The 24,425-nt window shown below is 52.4% G+C and overlaps 1 protein-coding gene across 4 annotated transcripts in view; it reads right to left on the bottom strand.

Annotated features, from left to right (window-relative positions):
• PPP1R12B (protein phosphatase 1 regulatory subunit 12B) overlaps positions 1–4,813 on the bottom strand; it is a 134,801-nt gene extending 129,988 nt beyond the window's left edge. For all 4 annotated transcript variants that reach the window (XM_066565104.1, XM_066565103.1, XM_066565102.1 and 1 more), the window contains exon 1: positions 4,526–4,813. In XM_066565104.1, coding sequence (XP_066421201.1) covers positions 4,526–4,813 — 288 coding nt within the window. The remainder of the gene's footprint in view (positions 1–4,525) is intronic.
• Positions 4,814–24,425: the final 19,612 nt, after the last annotated feature.

Below are 24,425 nucleotides of genomic sequence, written 5' to 3' on the forward strand. Positions count from 1 at the left end.
CCACTCACCCTAGTGATAAACCCTATTTTTGACAGTGCCATATTTCACTTTGACAAGCAGCGTTACATGCAGCACAAGAAGATTGCAACTTTTATTTTTCCTGGCAGAAGAACACCTTCAGAAAGGAACTCTGCACAGCACAGTGGGAAAGGTATGACTCTCCCTAGATAACCTTCTATTCCAGGAATGAATGTATTTTTAGGCAATGCAGCCACCCAATCTTAAAAAATGCAGCCTGATTTATGATGCTATCATCACCAACTTAAAGATCAGAAGCTGAACTACCGTAAAACACAGGTGTGATGGGGGCACCTGAACATTCATTCCAGAGTTATCATGCCACTGGAAGTTGTGTTATCTCCTCACCTTTCAAGGCACAGACTGGCTGCTACTTTTTGGTGATTAAGAAATTGTGTCCAGAGAAGGGAAGGAAGCTGGGGAAGGGGCTGGAGCACCAGGAGTGGCTGAGGGAGCTGGGAAAGGGGCTCAGCCTGGAGAAGAGGAGGCTCAGGGGGGCCCTTCTGGCTCTGCACAACTCCTGACAGGAGGGGGCAGCCTGGGGGGTGGGACCTGCACCCAGGGAACAGGGACAGGATGAGAGAGAAGAGCCTCAAGCTGTACCAGGGGAGGTTTAGGTTGAATCTTATGGAAAAGTCCTTGCCAAAAGGGTGGTCAGGCCCTGGCAAAGGTTGCCCAGCAACATGATGGAGTCAGCATCCCTGAAAGTGTTCAGAAAGTGTACAGCTGTGGCACCTAGGGACATGGTTTAGTCCTGAACATGGAGGTAGTGGGGGAATCCTTTCCTCCTTCCCCCCTCAGTCCCCAGATTTTGTCTCAGTGTTTGCACCTCAGTGACTCTTCCAACATCTCCAGACTGCTGTGATGGGCAGAGTGCTCTCTAACATTTCTGTCTGGTTTCTGGACTGTCCAAAAATTCTGCTGCTTCCTGCTTTGTTACAGCTGCACACAACCTGTATGAGGAAATTACAAACTTGCTGAGCAGCAACTGCAAATTGTCCAAACCTTTTGACACAGATGCCACCTTATAAAGCTCTGAGGAGCAACCAGACATGCCTGCAGTTTTACAGCTCTGGCTCAGAAGGAGGAATAACAAACTGAGAACAACAAACAGCCTCCACCTAACCCAGAGCTACTGCACAAAGTACCTGACTATTCAGGAAGCAGCTCCTGAATTATCACAGGCACCCAGCACCTGAAAACAAAGTCAACAGCAAGCACCAAAGTACTGCAGAGTACTGTAAATGACACAGAAGTTATTTCATGAGCAACTCACTTCTCCTTGGAACAGGCCAAAGGGAAACAGAGAGTAAATCATCAAAGGGCAGACAGAGGATAAACAATCTTTGCTGTCAACCTTTGTGAACCAGTCCTTGAAGACAAACAAGCATTGCTATTATTACACTGGGAGATGCTTCACCAGCTAGAAGCAGCAGAATATTTTTCCCTTAAGACTCAATTTTCATACGAGTTTACTCTTTGGTTTTATCTGTCACCCAGGAGACAGAGGAGCAGTTCATACCCATTTCCCACCACCTGCAAACACCAGAGAAGTTCAACTGCCACCAATAGCTCATTTCACCAACTGGTAGCAGTTTTCTTGATGATTTCTAAATGTTCACTCACATTTAACTAATATCTCCCTTTCCATTTTGCATTAGACACAAAACCATTGTCAAAAATAATTCAGTGAATATAATTAAGTTAATTATTGAAAATACAGGACTGATGCTCCTCCAGCAACATTCTGCAGGCACTGAGGTAGACAAACTACAGCTGAAGCCACCCTGCAGGTTCCAGACACGGTCTGTGGTGCAGGTCTGTGTGGCACCTGATGCTTCCAAAGAGGGCAGTGACATAGGCTGCAGGCTCAGAAACATCACTTGTAATTTAAAAGGTTATTTTCAAAATACAGCTTTGTGGCTATAAATAGCCAAGCCAGCTTCTCACACAGCAAGTACACAATGGGTCTTAGCCACAGTGGCCCAGATACCAGAGCAAGTGTAATTTTACCTTTGTGAACACACACAATATTTGGGGCCACCCTGCACTTCAAACAAACTAACCTGATTTGTAAGATTGGTCTTAGGTTTTGTGGGAGCAGCTGCCGAGTCTGACAAATTAAGTCAATTGACTTGGTTAACCCTTCCATTTCCTAAAAAGACCTGATGCTCATCCAGAGCAGGTCTCATGTACTAAACTCTTTAACCAAAGAAAAATATTTTACCTGATCTTTCTGTCAACAAAGACAGCTCCTTTCAATGTGTAGGATTTCCTTCTGCATTGAGTGACCATTTGGTTGCACAGGTATTAAACAAGGGCAGACTGTCACTACTATCTGCCCTGTAATGTAACATTGTGTTTCTAATACTAAGAGAAGTTATTTAAATATCCTTACATGCACTACATCATTTCAGCTGTCAACCAGTGCTCTGGGGACCCCCAGCCTAACTGGCCTTGGCTGATGCTTTACCATAGGCAGCACTATTCTCCAAGCAACATGAAAACAAATCTGTGTTGGAGAGGTTCAGAGAAAGGAACTCACAACAACCTCCCCGACCATTCTAAAAACCATTTTCATCTGATAGAGATTTACAGACTGAGGATACACATGCACAGCAAAACCTTTAACAAAACAGTGTTTGTTCCATTTGGGTGTTCAAGAACATCTTGTCACTCCTCAGCAAAACTGTTATTACATGCATGGGACGCTGGAACAAAGTTTTTATTCCAATCACAGTAAGGTGAGCCTCCCTTTCTGTCAAGTTTGTGAAGAAACACTTCACGTAAGCAGCTGGCTGGTACTGCCAGCATCTGCTCCACCACTCACTCATCCAAGCTCTTCCAAGTATCAAGCCCTAGGTGTTACTGGTCAGTGTCACCTGATACTGTGCTCCGAAGGCACATAGGATACAATTCTGTATCCTTTACGTATACAGAATTCAATTTGCAGCCTGCCTGTCAATACATGGCCTGCCACAGTCTCCAGGAGTGTGACCTTGCTGAGCTCACTGCCTGCCATCAGATCCAGCACTTCACCAGACACCTCACAGTACCCACAGCAGCAGGAGAGCCAGGCCCTTCGGAGGGGATCACAATCCATCCTGGCTGGAAACTCCTCATGAAGTCATCCCAACTCTACCATGTATCCACCTTAAATTCAGCCTTCTTGGCTGTCAAAATGCTGTGAACAATCTGCTTTTCAGTGGCTGGTTCTTCCCAGTGTCCACAGGACTACTTATTTACCTGATAATAAATGTACATGTGCTATACTGGAGGCTACCAATGCAATTTATTTGCTATTGCTACACCAAACTCCACAAATAACCAAGAAAAAGGCCCATCCATTACAAAGGTCACTGCTTTGCCAGCTGAAGTCTTATTCAACCTGACAGTCTGTAAGCTTCCGTGCTCTTTACTTCACTACTTATTTTTGGAAGCCTAAACCAAAATGAATACATCTCCCTGCCCCTTGCTCCCTGACAGCCGGGAGCCAGCAAGCCCCTGAACCACCTTGTACAAGTCCAAAATGCTTCCATAACATCAGCCCAGCAAAAAAGAAATCCTGATTAACTCAAGAACTATCCTGCTATTTGTGCTGTTAACACATTATTCTTTACAAACACATTAGTTCCAGATGTTATTCCTGGACTGTGCTTTTTTCCCCACTGCTGTTACACTACATGCTTAATCTACACTATCTTGAGCTAAGAAAATTTTCTTCATGAAGCTGGCCTGGATCCAAATCAGATTCATTTCGCTGACCAGATGCAACAATCTGGGACACTGATTTCACACACCTTGCTAAATCGTCAATCAGTCTTGGATAGCAACAGGTTTCCCAATATTCTGTGGAGGCAATTTTGCATGTTCCCTTGCATTCCTGCTCATTTATACAAGAGCAGCCAAAGCTACGGATGGAACACAGCACGTGTTTCTTGACAGTCAAGGCTTTACCACTCTGCAGCCAATTCCTGCAACCACTTTGTATCATCTTCACATTTGGATGAGTATTAATAGAATCTGTGTCGCTTATCGGCCATGCGGCCACTCTCTGCTCCCTGCCAAGGAACAGTTTGGGGAGTTTCAAAGAAACTCTGGTAAAACACAACACAGGAATTGGCCAGACACCCCTGATCTTGCAAAATTCGCACTCCTACTGGAAAATTTTCCCAGCATTTCAGGAGACCCCCATGACATCCTAAGTTTCCAAAAAATTAATAAATTGGCTGCCTGGTCAGGCCCGCAACCCTGCCAGTCCCCGCTTTATTTCGCTAATTAAGCTACTTAATAACCCTGTGAAAAGTTGGTACATCCCACAGCCCGACTGGAAGCACCTCGGTCTGTTCTCTGACACAGGCTGAACGCGCCGCACGGCGCTCGGACCAAGGCGTACCGAGCCCTTTGTTTACCGACACCCCCGGCCGGGGCTGCAGGTACCGCTGCGCCCCCGGCCCGGTGCTGACCGAGCGCACACACAGCCGGGCCGCCTCCCCGGCCCCGGTACCTGGTGCAGGGCTGTCAGCCCGTCCACATTGGTGGTGTTGATGCGGGCGCCGCGGCCCAGCAGCCTCTTCACCTCCTCGGTGTCGCCGCTGGAGCAGGCGGCCAGGAACACGGCGCCCTCCTCGAAGCGGACGCGGGACCCCCCCGCGCCGCGGTGCCGGCCACGGCCGCCCCCCGCCGCCACCGGCTCCTGCTCGGTCAGGGAGCCCTTCCAGCGCCGCAGCTGCTCGGCCCGCCGCAGCCGCGCCGACTCGGCCCGCTTGCCGCCCAGGTGCTCCGGCTCGGACATCGCCGCCGCCGCTCTGAGGGCCGCGCGGGGCCGCGCCGCGCTCAGCCCGGAGCGGGGCGCAGCGCCCCCGCCGCCATCTTCGCTACGCCCCCGCCGCCGCCGCGCCCGCGCCGCGCGCGCCCCGCGGCACCCCGGGACATGTAGTTCGGGCGGGAGCGGCGCCGCACCTGCCCCGGGGCGGCCGCGGCTCCCGGCGGCCCCCGCGCGGCGCCGCACCTGGGCGCGACCGGGACTACAACTCCCGGCGACCCCGCACGCGGGCGTGGTCGGGCGCCATTGCTGTGGCTTCCTCGGATCCCGCCCTCCCCGGAGTCACGGAACGCCGGCACCGCTGAGGGTGGGGAGGAGCTGCGGGAGCATCGGGGCCAGGCTGTGCCCGATCGCCACCTGATCACCCAGCCCAGAGCACTGAGTGCCACGTCCAGTCTCCCTTAGACCTCGTGCGTTCAGGGATGGAGACTCCACCACTACCCCGGCCAGCCCCTTCCAACGCCTGACCGCCCTTTCCGGGAAGAAATTTTTACTAATATCCAACCGAAACTTTCCCCTGGCACTACTTGATGCCGTTTCCTCCTGTCCTGTCCCTGTTCCCAGGGAGCAGAGCCCGACTCTTCCAGGCTTCCCCCTCCTGTCAGGGAGTTGTGCAGAGCCAGAAGGTCCCCCCGAGCCTCCTTTTCTCCAGGCTGAGCCCATTTCCCAGCTCCCTCAGCCGCTCCTGGTGCTCCAGCCCCTTCCCCAGCTCCGTTCTCGTCTCTGGAGCCTCGGGATAAATGTCCCGCTGCCATCGGGACGGACAGAGCGGTGCGGAGCTCCCAGAGCTGCCTGTCTAAAATCAGTCACACAAGTGGCTGATTTTATTAAGTGCCGGAACCTGTAGATTTGCAAGCAAGAACTAAGCAATAATCATCAGTAGGTCTGTGAAAACTCTCTAACCCTGGCACAAAGAACAATAATAATAAAAAAGAAGTATGGAATTCTGAAACCTTCGTGAAACCAAATTCATCCTCTTTGAAAAGCTAAGAAGGCAACAAGCCTTCTCAGAACTTTTTGCAACTCTTCTGTCACACGAATACAGGATTTGCGCAAGGTTACAGATATTAGAGAAGAAATATTACAAGAATTTTTTATTCTCTGGGCATTTAAAGATGTATTTAAAGAATTCCAGGGGGAAATAGCGAGGGACAAACATGCGTGATCGAATACACTTAGTATTTCAATGTCTGGCTTCCCCTGGTTAGCCCCGAGCCCGGGCGTCCCCGGGAGGCGAGCGAGACCTGCGGGGCTCCCCCCGGCACAGCCCCCCGGCCGCTCCGTTCCATCGGGGCTCCTCCGGCACAGCCCCGGCCGTTCCCTTCCATCGGGGCACAGCCCCGGCCGCTCCGTTCCATCGGGGCTCCCCCGGCACAGCCCCGGCCGTTCCCTTCCATCGGGGCTCCCCCGGCACAGCCCCGGCCGCTCCGTTCCATCGGGGCTCCCCCGGCACAGCCCCGGCCGTTCCCTTCCATCGGGGCTCCCCCGGCACAGCCCCCGGCCGTTCCCTTCCATCGGGGCTCCTCCGGCACAGCCCCTCTCCGGCCGCTCCCTTCCAGCCGGAGCTGCTGCAGCGCTCAGGGCTTGGATGAGAGGTTTGCTTTGGCTTCGTTGCGCCTTCCCCTAGCCCCCTCTCGTGGCTGCGCGTCCGTCCTGTCCCGCTGAGCATCACACGGCACTTCTGTTCTCGGCGAAGGGGCTGCCCCTCTCCGCCAGGTTGTTCAGCTGCCGAACGGAGGATTTGCCTCAAATTGTTCACTGGAAGAATCTCAGGACGGCTACGCTGCTGAATGATCAGTGACAAGTCCCCCAGAGCTAATGGCAGTTGCTCATTAGCCTTAAAACAACTCCAGCAGTTTTCAGCAAAGTTCCAGGGAAAACCCCCAGGAGCTGTGGAGCCGAGTATCTGATATCCCCAGCGTGCAAAATATCATGACCTACTCTAATGAACAGTTAGGAGCCACAGGGCTGTTCAATATTCATAGAAAGGCCAGATAATTGTTAACATGACAATATAAGATCACGAACATGGAGTTTTGCTAGAACAGAAATGGTTCAGATCAGAGCAACGAGGACAAGGGCTTCACCTGGCAGAGTTCCGTGTGGAGCTCCTGGCAGTGGGCGGTAAGGACAGTGGCTGTTGAGGTGGCGTCCGTTCCACTATAAAAGGAGGAGTCAGCAAGGATTCTTTTTGATAGATTTGATAGACGAAAATAAAGTGCAAATGCAACAATATTATATCTAAGAACCTTTTATTTATAAAAAAGGGTAAGTGTTCTTACTAAAGGGGGATAGGAAAAAAAGAGCAGAGAGGGAAAACGAGAGACAGAGAACGAAAGAGAAGACAGGGACAGCGTCAGCACAAGAACCCGGCTGTGTGTCAGCCTGGCCTGGCAGACCGAGCGTGTGCGCTGCGGACCGCGGTGCGTCTGCGCGGCTGCTGAGGCGGGCTGGGCACAGTACCCAAACAGCAGCAGGATCTGTGTGTGCTCCTTCCCTCGGACACGGTACCCAAACAGCAGTAGGCTGTGTGTGCTCCTTCCTCCGGACACAGCGGGCTGGGCACAGTACCCAAACAGCAGTAGGCTGTGTGTGCTCCTTCCTCCGGACACAGCGGGCTGGGCACAGTACCCAAACAGCAGCAGGATCTGTGTGTGCTCCTTCCCTCGGACACGGTACCCAAACAGCAGTAGGCTGTGTGTGCTCCTTCCTCCGGACACAGCGGGCTGGGCACAGTACCCAAACAGCAGCAGGCTGTGTGTGCTCCTTCCCTCGGACACAGCGAGCTGGGCACGGTACCCAAACAGCAGCAGGATCTGTGTGCTCCCTCCTCCGGACACAGCGGGCTGGGCACGGTATCCAAACAGCAGCAGGATCTGTGTGTGCTCCTTCCTCCGGACACAGCGAGCTGGGCACGGGATCCAAACAGCAGCAGGATCTGTGTGTGCTCCTTCCCTCGGACACAGCGGGCTGGGCACGGTACCCAAACAGCAGCAGGCTGTGTGTGCTCCTTCCCTCGGACACGGTACCCAAACAGCAGCAGGCTGTGTGTGCTCCTTCCCTCGGACACGGTACCCAAACAGCAGCAGGCTGTGTGTGCTCCTTCCTCCGGACACAGCGAGCTGCCGCGGGCGCGGCCCTGCAGCCGCCGCGTGTTCTCCGGTCAGGGCGCGGTGGCGCCGGGCCGGGGGCCGCGGGAGCAGCGCCCGCTCCGTCGGGACAAGAGCGGAGCACCGACTCGTGGCACTGGCGAGCTGCATCGCGGCACCGGCCAGGCAGGGCAGGACGGGGGCGGACAGGGACACAGGAGCACAGGGAGGAACGGGCGAAGCGGAGAGGGGGCCGAGCGGACCCTACGGGCGAGCCCCGCTCGCCCCGAGGTGCCCAAAGGAAACGCTCCCGGTGTGTCGGGAGCCGCTGCTGCCGTGTGCTAACGCTCCCCCACAGCCCGACCTGGCGGGCATTTGCCCCACCCGCCAGTGCGTGGAGGGCCCACTCACAGCCCCATCGTGGAGGCTTTCTCTGCCCTCATTGCCTTCCAGGTGAAGCCTTCCCGGGGACAGGGCTGCCAGCACATCTGCAGCCCCTATAAGAATATAACATATGCTGAGGCATAAATAAAAATCAGATTGGTACCTCTCAGGTGAGTGTGAAAGCAACAGGACAAATTATTTACACACAGTAAGTCAATACCAAATAATTCTCCTTGGCTGAAAAGGAGAATTATGTTTATGCCAGCTGGGATCTCTCTGCACACACTCCTGGGGAGCAGGAGACAGGTTGTGGGGTGCTTCATATCATAGAATCATAGAATCCCAGAATGGTTTGATTTGGAAGGTATCTTAAAGCTCATCTCATTCCACTCCCTGCCATGTGCAGGGACACCTTCCACTAGACCAGGCTGCTCCAAGCCCCATCCAGCCTGGCTGGATGAACACTCAAACACTTTCACAGATGGAGCAGCCACAGCTTCTCTGGGCAACCTGTGCTAGGGCCTCACCACCGTTACAGGGAGAAATTTATTCCCAATATCCAAACTAAAATCCCTCCTCTTGCAGTTTAAAACTGTTCCCCCTTGTCCTGTCACTCCAGGACCTTGTAAATAATCTCTCTTCATCTTCCTTGTTGGTTCTGTTCAGGTACTGGAAGGTTGCAATTAGGGCACCATAAGGCCTTTGTTATTCCTGTTTGAACAACACCCACTCTCTCAGCCTTTCCTCAATTCTCTAAGTCATCTCTGTGGCCACCTCTGGGCTTGCTGCAACACCTTCATGTTCTTCCTGTGCTGGGCTCCAGGGTGGGAAGCACCTCTGCAGGTGGGGTCTCACCTGAGTGGAGCAGAATTCCCCCCTGCCCTGCTGCCCACACTGGGGGATCAGCCCAGCACAGGGGGGTTCTGGGTGCCAGCACGTGTGGATGGGCCATGTCCACCTCTCACCCACCAGGCACCCACAAGTCCCTCCCCTCAGGGCTGCTCTCGATGCCTTCATCCCCAGCCTGTCTCTTCCCAGCAGGATTTGTTCTTCCTGAGGATGGGCATGCTGGGTCTGTGCTGGAGCAGGCGTGCAGCTGCTGAGCTTTTCCCCTCTTGCTTCCAGAATGGAATTCCCTGGGGCTGGAAGCCAAGCTGGCGTGAGCTGGAGCCCTGGCCTGAAGCTGTGGGCATGGCCACATTGGTGTCTTTGTGTTCAGCTTTGGGTTCTGGGATCCCCTTCCCTGCCTGAGCTGTGGGATTGGGAGAGAGCCCACTCTGGTTGCTCAGCTGACAAGAGCAGACTCCTGTGCAAACTGCCTGGCTGGGCCAATCAGCCATTTGAAACCAGGCCTTTTCTTGTCCTGACAGGACTTGACCCTGCTATTTGTGGAGATTTCTGCCTCTTTCCAGGACTTCTGGACATTGGAGTGAGCTACCAAAGGCCAAGAAGCCCTGCACAGCCACATCTCTGGAGAACTGGCTGTGACCCACACCAACAGCCATCCCCAAAGCCCTGCAGTCTGTGCCATTGTTTCTGGTTTTTGTGAAAGATACAGCACATTGGAGTCAAGCTGTCATGTCCATATGAAGACCAGATTATATAATTTGACTGATATTTGGAGCAGTTTCCCAGCCTGTAGGTCCAAATTTGCCATAACCACAACTTGAGGCAAAAGGAATTGCCTTAGATGCCAAGTTGGGGCTGTCCCCAACAATTGATGTGAAGAGTTACAGAAATCTTTTGGAATCCTCTCTTGGTTTGGTGTGAGGAGACTGGAAATGAGACCAGGAGAGGTCCCCCTTTCCCCATGGCATTCCATGGCTGACTGCGCTGTCCAAGAACTCTCAGGAAATCAGGCAAACACACCCATTCCAGTTTCAGAGAATATCTTACTCCCAGTAACATGTATAAATAATACATATTCTACAATTACAGAGTCCAATGTCAATTCACGAATTTTACAGCTCAGCATTAATCTATTAATCTTAACACCTACTTTTGAACAAGCTCAAACAATTTTATTGGGAACTTGAACAGAAGGCAAACTTCTCCTTCTTGAACAAACTCTACCAACTTGTCTATCTACAGAAAATAGTAAATCTTTTAACAAACAAGAGCTAAACCCAATACAAACTAAAAATATTTAACATCCAACTGTTCCTAGCCTGAAAATCCCAAAATGTGGGTTTCCTTCCTTAGGCCAGATGCTGTCTTTTCTTTGAAAATGCTTCCTCTTGATCATTGGCAGACTCCACTGGTCAAGGTCTCTGCCAAATAGAAAAAAGAAAAAAGGAAATTCTCCAGTTGAAAGAATACTTAGAAAGGTGCAATTTTTGTACACCCAAATGCCATCTCCTCTGTCCATGCCCCAGCCAGACCAGCCAGTGGGCAGGGCAAGATCCACTCCTTAGTGGACCTAGTTCTCAATGACATGGGCAACCAGGGATTTACAATCTTCCTGCAGAGGAACAAAACACGGTCTCAAGTCTCCAGTGGTCACAGGCCAAAGTTCAGAAAGCTTCCGAGTTCCCTTTGCAAAGGAACAGATTCCTTGGCCAGACTAAAACACATTTGTCTGGAGCAATCGTGAAGCAATTCAGGTTGATCCTGAAGGCAAGAGCTGGAATCTGGAAAGAAGGATTCATCTTCCCATGGCAAGGGACACCAGAGTCAGCAGTGTCTGAGGCAGTTGGTGACACTTGAAGGAGGAGGCTGCACTGGGCCTGTTGAGCTGACAGGCCATGGCCATGTCTGAGCTGCAGCTGCTGCTGAACTCTCCAGTCTGAGGAATTCAGAGAGCTCCAGCACAGCCCAGTGGAGCAGGTTGGATGTAGCTCCATTGTCCAGCAGAGCCTGCACAAGGGGTGCCAAGAGGTTTCCCTGGGTGATGAAAAGGTATAAAGCTCTTCCTTCAGGGCAATGATCTTCCTCAGGAAGTGCAGAGCACCTTTGTGAAGAGAGAAATGCAAGGATTCCAGAGCCACAGGCCAGGGCTGCAGTCCAGAAATTCATTCCCATCCCTTCCCATGAATTCTGAGTTCAAGTGTGCCCTGGAACACCTTCCACCCAGGACAAGCTAAGCTTGGAAGAAGGAAATGCCAAGGCTACTCACTCAAGGCCAGAAACGTGTGCTGGGAATTAATCAAGGGCACAACTCTTCTTAGCAAATCCCAGTGGAGAGTGTAACCCCTCGTGCTCCTTATGCCGTGTCACACAAAACCTCAACAGCTCCAAAATTAAGACCAGGAGTTGTGCTGTTTGATAATCATCTACAGGAAAAGTAACGCCTTCAATGAGCAACAAAGAAAAAAAAAGAAAGAAATGTCCTGTGCTGTCCACCCAGCTCAAGTGCTCCTGAACTTCCTGACATGGTTTTAGTGGACTTTGGCTTTCCTGGGTTGCTTTAGGAGGCAGAACTTTGGGGGAGAACAAAACAACCAACACAATGGGGACTGTTTTGGCCCTTGAAGCAAATCTTAGAAAGGATACAAGTCCACTCCTCCACCATGAACAGCCCTCCTCCAGGAAGTCCATCTGCTACAAAACACAGCCTGAAGCCATGTCAGGGAGAGGAAGGAAGGGGCTGAAAAGTGCTGCCTGCAGAACCCTGTCCCTGGGGAGCAGCCATTTTTCTCAGGTGCATTCCCAGCTGGCCTGACCAGCTGATTGCTGGGACCACCTCTGTCAGTCCCTTCCAGACACTACAAGCCTCCAAAGGGGAAAACAAGGAAAAATCCTCATTTGCTGTTTCCCAGGTACCTGTTGCTGCATTGGCCAGAAGCAGTGCAGTCAGGACGGGAAGACAGTGGACACAGAAGGAATTGAAAAATCCAAGTATTTTGGATACCTAAGGGAGAAAATGGCTTCATTAAATGCTGGCCTTGGCAGAGACCTTTCCCATCAGAAAGCACAGTATGAGCAGAAACAGCCTACAAAGAATTCCCTTGGCTCCAACAGCTCCCTTGGCCTGTATCTTTCTGGTGGGGCCTGAAGCATTCAGGTGTCCCCTGCACAAAGTGCCATTTCTTTCTTTGGAAGGAAATCTGAGAGACATCCAGCCCACCCTGCTATCCCCAAGAGAATCCCCACCAGGGATACTAATCTCTCGTGGCAATCCATCCATGACTCCCAAGGCTTGGCAAAGTGTCCTTCAAGTTCTCTGCAATGCAGTCATTGCATCATGACAACCTGCCAACCTTTTCCCGGCTATTCCTGTCCATTCCAGGCTATGAACCTGTGGATTGGGGGTGCCAGGGCCTCTCCTGGACTCTGCTGTGGGAGCTCTGGCCAGACTGTGCCCCAGACACAGCCCTGGCCTCAGCCAAAGGTTCTGGAAACTTCATCTGCCTTGGACATTGTTGCCATTAGGCTCATAGCATGCAGTACAGCCAAGCACTGCGCCCAAGCCCAACCTGTTTGGATGCTAGGCCCACAAGAAGAGCAGTCGGGAAGATCAGGGTTTCCCTGGGTTGAGACAGTCCCATGTCTTCAGCCCTTTGCATTCCCTTACCTCAGCTGTGGCCAGATGATTCCCCTTACCTCAGCTGTGGCCAGATGATTCCCTGGATCAAGAAGAATCTGCAACAGTTCCATGACCTGCTCAGCTCTTCCAAATGCAGCAGCATGATGGCATTACATCATGACATTAGTGCATGGATGAGGTTGGTACCCTGCAAAAATCCCAGACAAAGTAAGCCTTAAATAATTAGAGTGCAATGGGTTTCCTGGTTTCTATCAGTTTGGTTCATTTCTTTTAATAAAATTGAAAATTAAATAGAAAAATTGAGATTTTGTTTGGCTGGTTTGTTTCCTGTTTGCCTTAGACTGGTCCATCCAAGCACCTCCAAACCGCTTTTACTTATGTGGTTCCTCTTCTGGGTCTCTTGCATGACAAATTCTTGGACCAGGAATGGACAAAAGTTGATAAGACAAGATATCTGTGGCAGCAGATGCCACTTGCAGATCATCCATTCCCTAAGAAAAAAAAGAGATTAATTTGGTAGGGTAAATCAGGTTTGCTGTTTCTCATCAGGTAAAACTGCAAAGAAAAGGGAGTGAAAGTTTTTGGGAAAGTTTCATTCCCAAGTTTCTCTGAGAAACACAGTAATATGGTTGCAGAGAAGCAACAATTAACCAGCAATCTCTCTTGCCCACCCATGGCCTCCTTTAGAAGGTACACAAGGCTTTCTGTGAATCTCTGAGTCCCCTTTTAAACAGGAACCATTCCCATTGTGCCACTTTCTGGCTGGAATAGCTGAGACACTGATCTTCTGTACCTGTTAACCACAACTGATTCATTTTATACCAAAGGACTGATTGTACAAATCAATCTGTCTCTTTCTTCTCCTCACTTCTTCTCCTCATCCAAATGGATTGTAAGCCAGACTAAACAACTCCAGTCCCTGCCTTGTTGTGTGGGTAAGTTAAAGGTGGTTAAGCTTAAGTTTGCCAAGGTCAAGTTTGTCATGGGCCTTCGTTTGCCTGGATGTTGCTTAAAAACTTGTCAAGTGCCTCATTCTGCCTTCATGTCCTCAAGCTTGTGAGTCAAAGGTTGTTCTTGAACTTGCTGGGAATGTTAGTGTTTCTCCCACACAGGGCTGTGAGGGGCTCAAACAACCCTCCCCTAAAGCTGCTGAGTTGAGCAGGGCTGAACAAATGTTTTGCTGGCAGTGCTGTGCCTTGCTCAGTTCCTGGGTTGTTCCTGCTGCAGAGAAAGCCCCTGGAGTCTGGTGTTTGTGAGGAACAGCAGCACTGAGCCTGGATTGCAATGCTCAGGTGGCAACAGCTGCCCCAGCTGAAGGAGGGACAAAATTCTGGTTTCCCATTGCTGCTCAGGACAGAGAAATCTGCTGCTGCCAGGAGGACAGGATCTTCTGGGAAGGAATGAGCCAACAGCCCCAGAGGAGCTAAAAAGACTCTGTGGCCCTGGTCCAAGCACAAGCACAGCAGTCCCAGGAAAACAACACCAATGCAGCTGCCCCAGGGCAAAGAGTCTCCTTCCATCTTAACTCTGCCTTGTCCTAAGGACTGCACTGAGCACAGAACTTGCCCCTGGTGCTGTCACAAGAATCAGGGCAGCCCAGGGAGGCACTTGCAAGAGCTATGGGAGCTTTGGCATTGGAGTGGTGCAATCCACTTCCACTCTCAGCAGAGCCACTCTGTGCCAGCAGAGGGACACACAAGTGCTCAGCAGGTCCAACAAGTGTGCCAGTGGCTCTGGCCTTTCCTGCTTTGAGGAAAAGCAGCTGGAAGTTTTTACTTACTAGTAGAATTTCAAGAGCAGAAGAAGTCCCAGCTTGGCCAAGCTTTGTAAAAATGCCTCTCCCTTCTGGTGAAACATGAGGGAACAGGCACAGAAGTCCTTCAGAAAATTCACCAGTTGCATAGGAAAAAGAATTTCTGGTGTCTTGGAGTGAGACAAGTCTCTGAAAGGAGGAAAGGGTTACAATTTCTAGCAGAGTTGGAGTTCTGGTTGGCCCTTCCTAGAGAGTGGTCTTCTTCTCATGGTGTCTCCTCCAAGCTTTGCCAACACCAACAAAGCAAAACCATGGAAAGGAAACACACAGAGAAAGAAGAAATCTGGCATTTGGCCTTGAACTCAGAAAGACAGTGATACAGAAATAAAGTTCTCTGGGATGCTGAAACATTCTGGGAAGAAAGCAGAGCTTGAAGTCGAGCGTGTCGGCTCCGTGCTGTTCCTTTCTACACAAGGAAATCCTGATTTACAACAAAAACACCAGAGCTTACATTGCCAGAAATATTTCTTTAAGTGAGGACTTGAATGAAGATTGAGCTGCACTGGCAAGGATTCCTGGGTTCCAGAAAGACCTCAAGGACTGCAGAAGGCCTCAAGAGCAGTTTCCTTTTCTCTGCTTCCTCCCTCTCCTTTCAAGCCTGTGAGCACTGACTCACCAGTTCCCATTGCTGGTGGGCACCTGTAGCTCCATCTGCTAACTGAGCCACAACTTCTGACCAGAATTTCTGGTCCTTCTGTGCAACACAAAAAAGGAACACAACTGACACGGGCCCTCTGGAAAGGCAGAACTTCCATCTTGAGAGGATCCCCCGCTACCTCAAGCCCAGCTCTCCAACCCTCCATTCACTGTAGCCCAACAAAGGCCAGTTCCAGAGCACACAGATCCCACAGGATCCTTCCTTCCCAGGGCATTGTTTCAGCAGTGCCTGTGTGCAGCAGAAGCAGAAGGCCAGAGCCACAGGGGAAGCTGAGCTCAGGGGAGGCTCCCAAAAATGCAGCTCCCAAGAGCCAGCTGAGACACAGTTTGTCCCATGCAGCACCTGCCCCGCTCCCCCTGACCTGAGAACATCCCACAGGGGTCCCTTTCCCTCTTGTGCAGCTGCAACCCTGCAAAGCATCTTTTCAGGCCCCCCAAGGCAACGGGGAGCAGATGAACAGGTTCCCAGCTGGCTGCAGCCACAGCCTGGTTGCCCTTCCTCACACTCAAACCAGCTCCCCCTTGCAGATGCTCTGCTCTGCACTTCTGCCCCAGCCTTGGCTTGGTACAGTCACAGCCTCTCCTCCCAAGAAACACTTCAGGACATCTAGGACAAGAGCTCCCTTCTGGCCAAGGATTTCAGTTCTCCCATTGCTTAAGCCTCCAGAGGGACAAGAAAACCAGGCTGAACATCATCATCATCATCATCATCATCATCATCATCATCATCATCATCATCATCATCTCTCAAGGCTTTGGATGCTTTCTGCCCTCTCTGTCCCTGCATTTCTCGCCACTCCTTCCCATGGGAAGCAGCCCTGAGCCTGCTCTTTGGCATCTCAGGTTCAGAATGAGTTCCACAGACATTGCACCTGGCCCTGAGAGGAAATCCCAAAAGCTGCTTGTTCCCCAGCTCCCCCCACAAACCAGCTCCAAAGCAGGCTGTTGCTTGGCCATCAAAGAGAAGAACTTGAGACCCTTTACAGCCCATTCAGGAATCTCTAGATCCTTCCCCGAGCTCTTCCCTTTCTAAACTACAGAATCCAAGGGGGGAGAAAGAAGGGGGATCATTCCCATCCTGTGCTCATGCAAGCATGTCTGAGGAACAGTGATCCCTTGGCAACCCCAGCTCCAGGTCCCAAGCCATTGAGAGCAGATCAGAAGGCACTAACCTCCAAGATATGGAAGATCTCCTCTTTCTTGCAGCTGATGAAGGAGGTGAGGCTGGGCAGAGAACCTTCTCCCAGCTCAGCTGCCTTGGCCAAGATGACAGCCTGAATATCCTGTGCCCAGTACACCTGGTGGAATTTTTGCTGGAGCTCAGGGTCTTGGATGGGAAGAAGCTCCTTCAGCTTGGTTGTTTGCTGCAGGAGCTGCCGGTGCCATTTGGGCTGTGCCAGAGAGGGGCCATACTCGAGGCATCCAGCCACATCCATGATACACTTCTGGGACAGCATCACCTCCAGCAGAGCTGCTTGGTCCAGCCACAGAATTCCTTTCCCTGAATCTGGCTGAGGAGAGAGCAGAGGTGATCAGCTCAGCAACCTCTACCAGTCTGTGGGTCTTGCAGGGAGGAAGGCTGATCCCAGGGCCAATTGCAGCCATTTCTTCCTGCTCTTCCTCTGGTGGCTGCAGATGATGTGGGGTGAACTTCCAGTCAAGGTCACGGTTGCCAAAAGGCAGCAAGAGGGAAGCAACAGGGACAGAGGAAAGGCCACACTGTGCTTGCCTCCTGATGGCTCTGCCCCTGGAGCTGCCTCAGCTCCCTCTGGCTCTGCAGCAGAAGGCTTCCATTGCTCTGATCCTTTACAACCTGGCCTCAGGCTGCCAGAGCTCCTGCACTCTGCTGTGTCCCCAGTAACCAACTGGTGGGACTTGAGGAGAGAACTTGGAGAACTGAGGGGACACATCCCAGCAGCCTCCCAGTACCCACCAGGAGAGAGCCACCAGAAGGCTGCAGAGGGACTTTTCCCCACAGCCTTCAGGGACAGGACAGGGGGAATTGCCTGAAGCTGAGGGAGGGCAGGTTTCAGTGAGGTCTTGGGAAGAAATTCTTGCCTTGAAGTGTGGCTGGGCACTGGGTCGGGTTGCCAAGAGAGGTTGTGAACTCACCAGGCCTGGAGGTGTGCAGTGGTTTGACCCTGGTCGGACACCAAGTACCCACCAGAGCAGCTCTGTCCCTGCCCTCTGCACCTGGACAGGGCAGAGAAAATAGAACCAAGGGTCCCTGGGTTGAGATAAGGACAGGGAGAGACCCCTCCTCCTTCAGCTTCATGGGCAAAACTGCCACAGTTTTTGGATATCGATTGAATTGACTACTCCCAGCATCAGGGCAGGATCATGAGAAACCAAACAAATCTCACAATCACTTTTCTCCCAGCCCTCCCTCCTTCCCAAAGTCTCCCTGGTCCCCCCTCCAGTGGTACAGGGAGATGGGAATTTGGGTTCTGGTCAGTTCATCCCACATTGTTGCTGCTGCTGCTCAGGGAGAGGAGTTGGAGTCCTTGCCCTGCTCCAGCACGGGGTCCCTGCTATGGAGATTGTTCTCCAGGAACTTCTCCAACTGGAGTCCATCCCACAGGAAACAGATCCCCACAACCTGCTGCCATGTGGGTCACTCTTCCTCAGGGTCAGTCCTTCAGGCCCTCCTGCTCCAGCCTGGGTCCCCCACAGGCTCCCAAGGCCTTGCAGCAAACCTGCTTCAGCACACAGGGCTCCTCCCTGCATGGCTCCGTGGGGCCCTGCCAGGCCCTTGCTCAGCAGGGGCTTCCCAGGGGCTCAAAGCCTCTCTCAGGTATCCCCCTGCTCCAGCTTTCAGGGCTCCTGCAGGGGCTGCAGGAGATCTCTGCCCCCCGTGCCCTCCATGGGCTGCAGGGCACAGCTGCCTCTGCATGGGCCACGCCATGGGCAGCAGGGAAATCTGGACCTGGCGGAGTTTGTCCCAAATTTCTGCACAGCTGCTTTCTCTGGAAAACTCCGTGCTAAATCTCATCAATCAGGGATTCACAAGGCAGGGCTTGGCCCTAAGTACGTGTCCTGTCCACAGGGGGCTACTGCCCGTGCACCAGTACCCCCGGGTCCTTCCCCTCAGGGAACACCACTGGGTTTGTTTGAGGTCTAAACAATATTTGTGATGCCTTGATTGGTTTTGGTCACTGCTTTGGGCACCTCTGGCCCCACCTCACTGCCCCAGGACCCTCTTTGGCTGGACCTTCAGGTGTGAGCATTCCCGAGTGTTAAAAATGACCAGATAATATTGGCTTTCACGTTTATGTATTAGCTTTTGCATGTTGTTATTGATCATAAGTATTTAGATATGGTACAAATTATAACTTTTTTTAGCTGCTTGTTAATACAGTGTAATCCATCAGCTTATGTACTGTATTGCTCATAGAAACAGTAGTGTAATGAATATGATATCTATGTATCACTTATAGAAATAGTGGTGTGGTGAACATATTGTACTATAGACCTTAGCAAACATAAGATGTGAAAAAACTTTTGTGTAACTAAGAACAGTGCAAGGCCATCCACTGACTGACTGTCCAAGTGATAAGATAACAGTGACACAAGACAGAGCACCGGAGGAGACTGGGGAAGAGCTCCTTAACTCCTCTTATCAGAAAAGTGTGAAACAACGGCGATGAAATCTCGGGAAGGAATACAATTTATTGACTTGATCTCAGGATGTCATACAGATAAGTCAGGATGGGAAACCTAAACACAAAGAGCTCCTGCAACATCAAAAGCTCGTGGGAATATTTAAATAATGTACAAGCTAATGAATATGCATGTAACCCCAGCAAGTAACTGTATATAGAAAGCATGATTTTAAGTTTTTTGGCGTGCTCTTTGACCATTTGTCAAAAGCACACCAGCACTGGAAATGTTGTCCTTTTTTTCCTATTATTAAACTTCTAAAAATTCTAAAGACCATCGAGTCCAGCCATTCCTCCAGAGCTGCCACGCTCAGCGCTACCCCGTGTCCCTGAGTGCTACACCCACATCTGTTCATGTGAAAAAGGATTTTCTATACTGTTAGTGTGGGGAGAGTTACTTGACCCTCTGTCCTGGATTGCCAAGCAAATTGTATTCTATTTGCCATCTGTATGGCAGTTGTTCAGTGGGCAGTTTTCCTTATCTCTTCCACAACCAATCCTCCCTCCAGGGAGGCATCTGCTGATAACAGCCATTGAATGTCCCTGCATGGCTGATAAGAACTACAGCATCCCATTGGGAGATGTGAGCCCAGAGGGAGGAGCCAAGCATTCCTACCTGGATATAATCTGGAGATTCTGGAACTCCAGCACAGCTTCTGCACTGGATTGCCCAGAGGAACAGCAGCTGCCTCTGCCCCTGGCTCTTCAGAGGCAGAGACTGCACCTTTCTCCAGGATCCCTGCTCCAGCAGAACCAGCCCTGGCACTGCAGGAGGGCTGAGCCACAATTCCAATGGTTCTGCTGCCAACAGCCTGACCCACAGGGTGTCAGGCTGGGTTCTGACTCTGGCAGTATTGTTTTGGTTTATTGCATTGTTTATTTTATCCTTTTATTTTCTTCCCTAATAAAGAACAGTTATTCCTGCTCCCTTTTTTTTGGTGAGAGCCCCTTAATTTAAAATTTATAGCAATTTGGAGGGGAGGGGGTTCACATTTTCCATTTCAGGGGAGGCTCCTGCCTTCCTTAGCAGACACCTGGCTTTCCAAACCAGGACACGCTGGGTGTTTAATTTGTCTCAGTGCCCCAGGAGAGCCCTTGTGCCTGAGCAGTCTGTCAGCATCCTGTCAGGGGGAGCCTCCCCAGGCCATCCTGCTGGATCCTAGTGGTGCCACTGACCTCCTCCAACATAAGGGAGAGCCCTCAGCAGCTCTTCCCACTTTCTGACTCTGCAAGGGCCCTTCCTCTTTACTATGTTCCCTGCTGCTGGCGACAGCTGGTGCTGGGGAAGGACTCACCCTCAGAGTTCACAGAATAACTCCCTTTATTGATATAAAACTGTGAGGTTATAGCTCAAGAATTGTGCATGATACTACCTGCCAGTGATAGGATTTGTCACTGATAGGATCTGACTGCATAAAGGTGTTCAAAGCAATCCCCAGACAAGCTCGAATCCCCAGTTAAAGTATTCAATATGCAGAGAGTGCAGTTCTTACCCAACAGGTCCTGAAGGGGAAGAAGGCAGGTTCAGCCCATTGACTGAGCCCAGCAGCAACCATGGAGTCTTCCCTCACTTCTCCCCCATTCTCAACTTACTTTTTATCAGTTTATTTCTGTTTAGGGGGAACTTGAGTGACTCAAGTCATGCAGGCCTTTATGTGTAAAATTCTTTTGCTTTGCTTTTAAAGATGAGTCACAAAAACCACCCCAGTGAGGGGTAGTCATTCTTTTGGGGGAGGGGGTACCTTTGGGATGGAGGGGTGTGTTAATGATACAATTAGACTTTAATGAACCATGTTTATCAGAGGAGAGCATTTTCACCCAGCTGTTGGCTCAGAAGCAGGACACTTCCTCCTCCCTGACGTGGCTGGCAGGTGCTGAGCAGTTTCTCAGCTGCAAAGCACCATCGAGTTTTTTCTAATATCCAACCTGAATCTTCCCTGGGGAAACTTGAGATCACTTCCTCTTGTCCTGTCCCTTGTTCCCTGGAAGAAGGGACTGACCCTCCCCTGGCTATAAGTCCCTGAACAGACACTCCTGCTCTCCTGCATCCCTGGGCTCTGCTGGGTGCTGCTGGGGAGATGGGAAGGCTGCAGCAGGTGAGAGGCAGAGGGACAGCCCCAGGTTACAGAGCACAAGAGACACCACTCTGCCACTGGGGAGACACTGGGAGGTGAGCTGGGAGGGCTCTGGGCTCTCTGCACTCCCTAAAGGGGCTGAGAGTGTCCCTGGGGCACACAAGGCATCCTGAGCCAGTGCTGGAAGGGGCAAGGCCTGGGCCCCACTCCCTCTGTAATGGGGTCCTTCACAAGCCTGGTCCCCTTCAGGCTCTTCAGAGCAAAGACCAGAGATGGCATTTCCACAGTAGAATTGGGGATTCAGGGAACCTTTCTGAAGCTTACAGGCAGCTTTTAATCCACTTGCTCTGCCTCCTCTGGAGAAAAGAAATAGGAGTAGGAGAACCTCTGAACCTGGCAGCCCCTGCCTTGCTCCTGTGGGTGGAGGCTGGAGGAGTCAGGTCTGCCCAAGTTTGGCATCTGCAGCACCATCTCCTGCAGCCTGCCTTAGACACAGCCTCTGAGCCATCTGGCAGAGGCTTCCCAGCCCCCGGGGAAAGGATGTTCATTCCCAAATGCTGCAGTGGTATCAGCTCTGGGATGTGTCTAATGCTCTACAAGGCCTTGGGATCCCTGTGGGAGATCCCTGGCCACCAGGAGCAGCTGCAGAGTGTGATGTTTTGGTTGACAGGAGCTTAACACGAGTGGTCAGTGTGCCCAAGTGGGCAAGGAGGCCAGTGGCATCCTGGCTTGTACCAGCCACGGTGCAGCCAGCAGGAGCAGTGCCCATCCCTCTGTGCTGGCACTGCTGGGGCACCTCCAGTCCTGGGGGCAGCTGGGGGCCCTTATGGCAAGAGAGACACTGAGGGGCTGGAGCATGTCCAGGGAAGGGAACTGAGCTGAGGAAGGGTCTGGAGCACCAGGACTGACTGGGGGAGCAGCTGGGGGGGCTCAGCTTGGAGAAAAGGAGGCTCAGGGGGAACCTTCTCATCTTCTACAACTCCTGACAGGCGGTTGGAACCAGGTGGAGGTCTGGCTCCTCTCCCAAGTGGGAGGCAACAGGACAAGAGGAAATAGCTCAGGTTGTGCCAGGAATTTCTTCACCCAGAGTTCACGGCAAAATTCCTGTGGGATCTGGTGCCAAAGCTTTCCAGGTCCAAAGGAAGCAGCTCCCTGTTGCCCTCCCAGTCCTCCTCCCTTCCTGCCAGTTTCATTTGCACAATCCCAGCAGCTCCAGCAGCCTGGGCTCCCCAGCTCCTGCCAGCAGAATGCCTGCCCCAGCGAGCTGTGGTGCCTTGGGAGAGGGGTGGGAGGAAGGGTCCCTGAGCCCCAGAGAGCGGCCATCAGGCTCCTTGTGTCAGCTGCCTGCTCCTCAGTACCCTCTTCCATTTGTCAAGGAGAAAAAGGCCAGCCCAGGCCAGAGGAATCCAATGGGAGCCTTTGCCAACAGCATCCTGGCCTCCCTTGGCACTCCTGCCCATGGCCACTGCCATCAGGAGCACTGGAGCATCCAGCTTCCCTCCAGCCTCACCTGCTGCAAGGGCTGGCAGATCCTCCTGGAGCACAGACACCCCAGGGGCTGCCAGGGCAGCAGCTCAGGGTGGGAAGCCATTTAGCCACCAACAAAACAGTTCCATTCTCCTGACTTCCCCTCCAGGAGCTTCCTGTGCAGCTGCTCCTGGAAGTGGCAGCCTTTTGCTGACCTCCAGATCCAGGGAACAGAACACTGATGGATGGAATCTTCCAGGGCACTAAAAATGCCTAAGAACGAAAAGATCCAAAGATCCTTTCCATGTCTGATGCCACCTGACTCCTGACCCTGTGTGGGCTTTGCTGGGATCAGGGAGGGTGACCCATTCCCATCCCTGCCCTCCTCCACAGGCACAGGGGGAGTGCCAGAGGGGGACAGATTCAGAACACTGTTTCCCAAGGGGATGGAGAATGGGAGTTTGCACCCCAGCACCTGCAAATCCAGCAGGGATGAGCACATGAGAAGACAGCCAAACTCCAGCTGGGATCGGGGTCGTGCCAGGGCTCTGAGCATGGACAGAGCACTCAGGGTGGGGTCAGGCTGCAGGGCCTACACATGGACCACCCTCGGCCTTTCAGGATGTAAACAGCATCCCCTGGAGCCTTGGAATTGTTTGTCACAAGGTCCTGGGCCTTCCTGGGCTCTTGTACTGCCCTGGCATAGAAACATGCAGGAAAAGGGAAAAGCAGCTTTGCAGCCACACTTCCTGTACAACAGGCTGCTCTGGGAATGTTTGGGCTCAGAGGGACACGTGTGAGGGTACAGGGGGTGTGTGGGACATCAGGGAAGGGCAGCAGTCTCTGTGCTCCTGCACTGCTTTGGCCTCTTTGCTTCTCAGAGCTCTCACTTCACTGGGAGCCAGGCTCCCACCTGTCCTCCAGCTGTGCTGGGAGTACTTTCCCAACACCTCTGCAGCCTTTCCTGTGCAATTTGGGGCTGTGCATATTTCTCCACCCCATCTGTCTGCACCCAGAGCAGCACTGTTGTGGGTTCCCATGAGAGCCATTGCCAGAGAATCTCTCCTCATTCCCTGCTCTACAATTTGTTATGAGACTCAAAATCCCAGCCTGGGCTGGTTGGAAGGGACCTCAAAGCCCATCTTGTCCCACCTGTCCTGCCAGGGACACCTTCCACTACCCCAGGTTACTCCAAGCCCTGTCCAACCCGGCCTTTGACATTTCCAGGGATGGGGCAGCCACAGCTGCTCTGGGCACCCTGTGCCAGGGCCTGAACACCCATATTGTACAACAATTCTTGCTGAAGTCTTATAAACTCCTTTTTACCTGTGGAAAAGTTGCAGTAAGGCTTCCCTGGAGAATCCTATTCTCCAGGTGAACACCCCCAGTTCTCCCAGAGGGGCTCCAGGCCTCAGAGCAGCTCTGTGGCCTCCTCTGGGCTGGCTCCAGCAGCTCCAGCTCCTTCCTGTGCTGGAAGCCCAGGGCTGGGGCAGCTCTGCAGGTGGGGTCTCACCTGAGCAGGGCACAGGGGCAGAATCCCCCCCTGCCCTGCTGCCCCCCTGGGGGATCAGCCCAGCACAGGGGGGTTCTGGGCTGCCAGAGCACAGGGCTGGGGCACACTGAGCATTCATCCACCAACACCCCCATGTCCTTCTCCCCCACCAACACCCCCATGTCCTTCTCCCCAGGGCTGCTCTCTGTCCATTCTCCAATCTTGCAAGGTCTCTTTTAATTTAGAGGAAAACGTTCAGCAGAACAAAACAGCGCCGAAACACCAGGGCAGAGCTCCCGCCGCCCGGAACCAGCCTGGGGCTCTAGCCCGGAGGATCCTGGCCCGGGTGCTGGGATGGGGCTCCCGGGCAGCCTCGGGAGCTGCCGCGGCCGCTCCGGCCGCGCCGTCCCCCGGTCCGTGACATCAGTGCCGCCGCCCGGGCCCGCCCTGCCCCGCCAGC

Source organism: Molothrus aeneus, chromosome 24 (assembly GCF_037042795.1).
Source record: "Molothrus aeneus isolate 106 chromosome 24, BPBGC_Maene_1.0, whole genome shotgun sequence".
NCBI classification, from domain to species: domain Eukaryota; kingdom Metazoa; phylum Chordata; class Aves; order Passeriformes; family Icteridae; genus Molothrus; species Molothrus aeneus.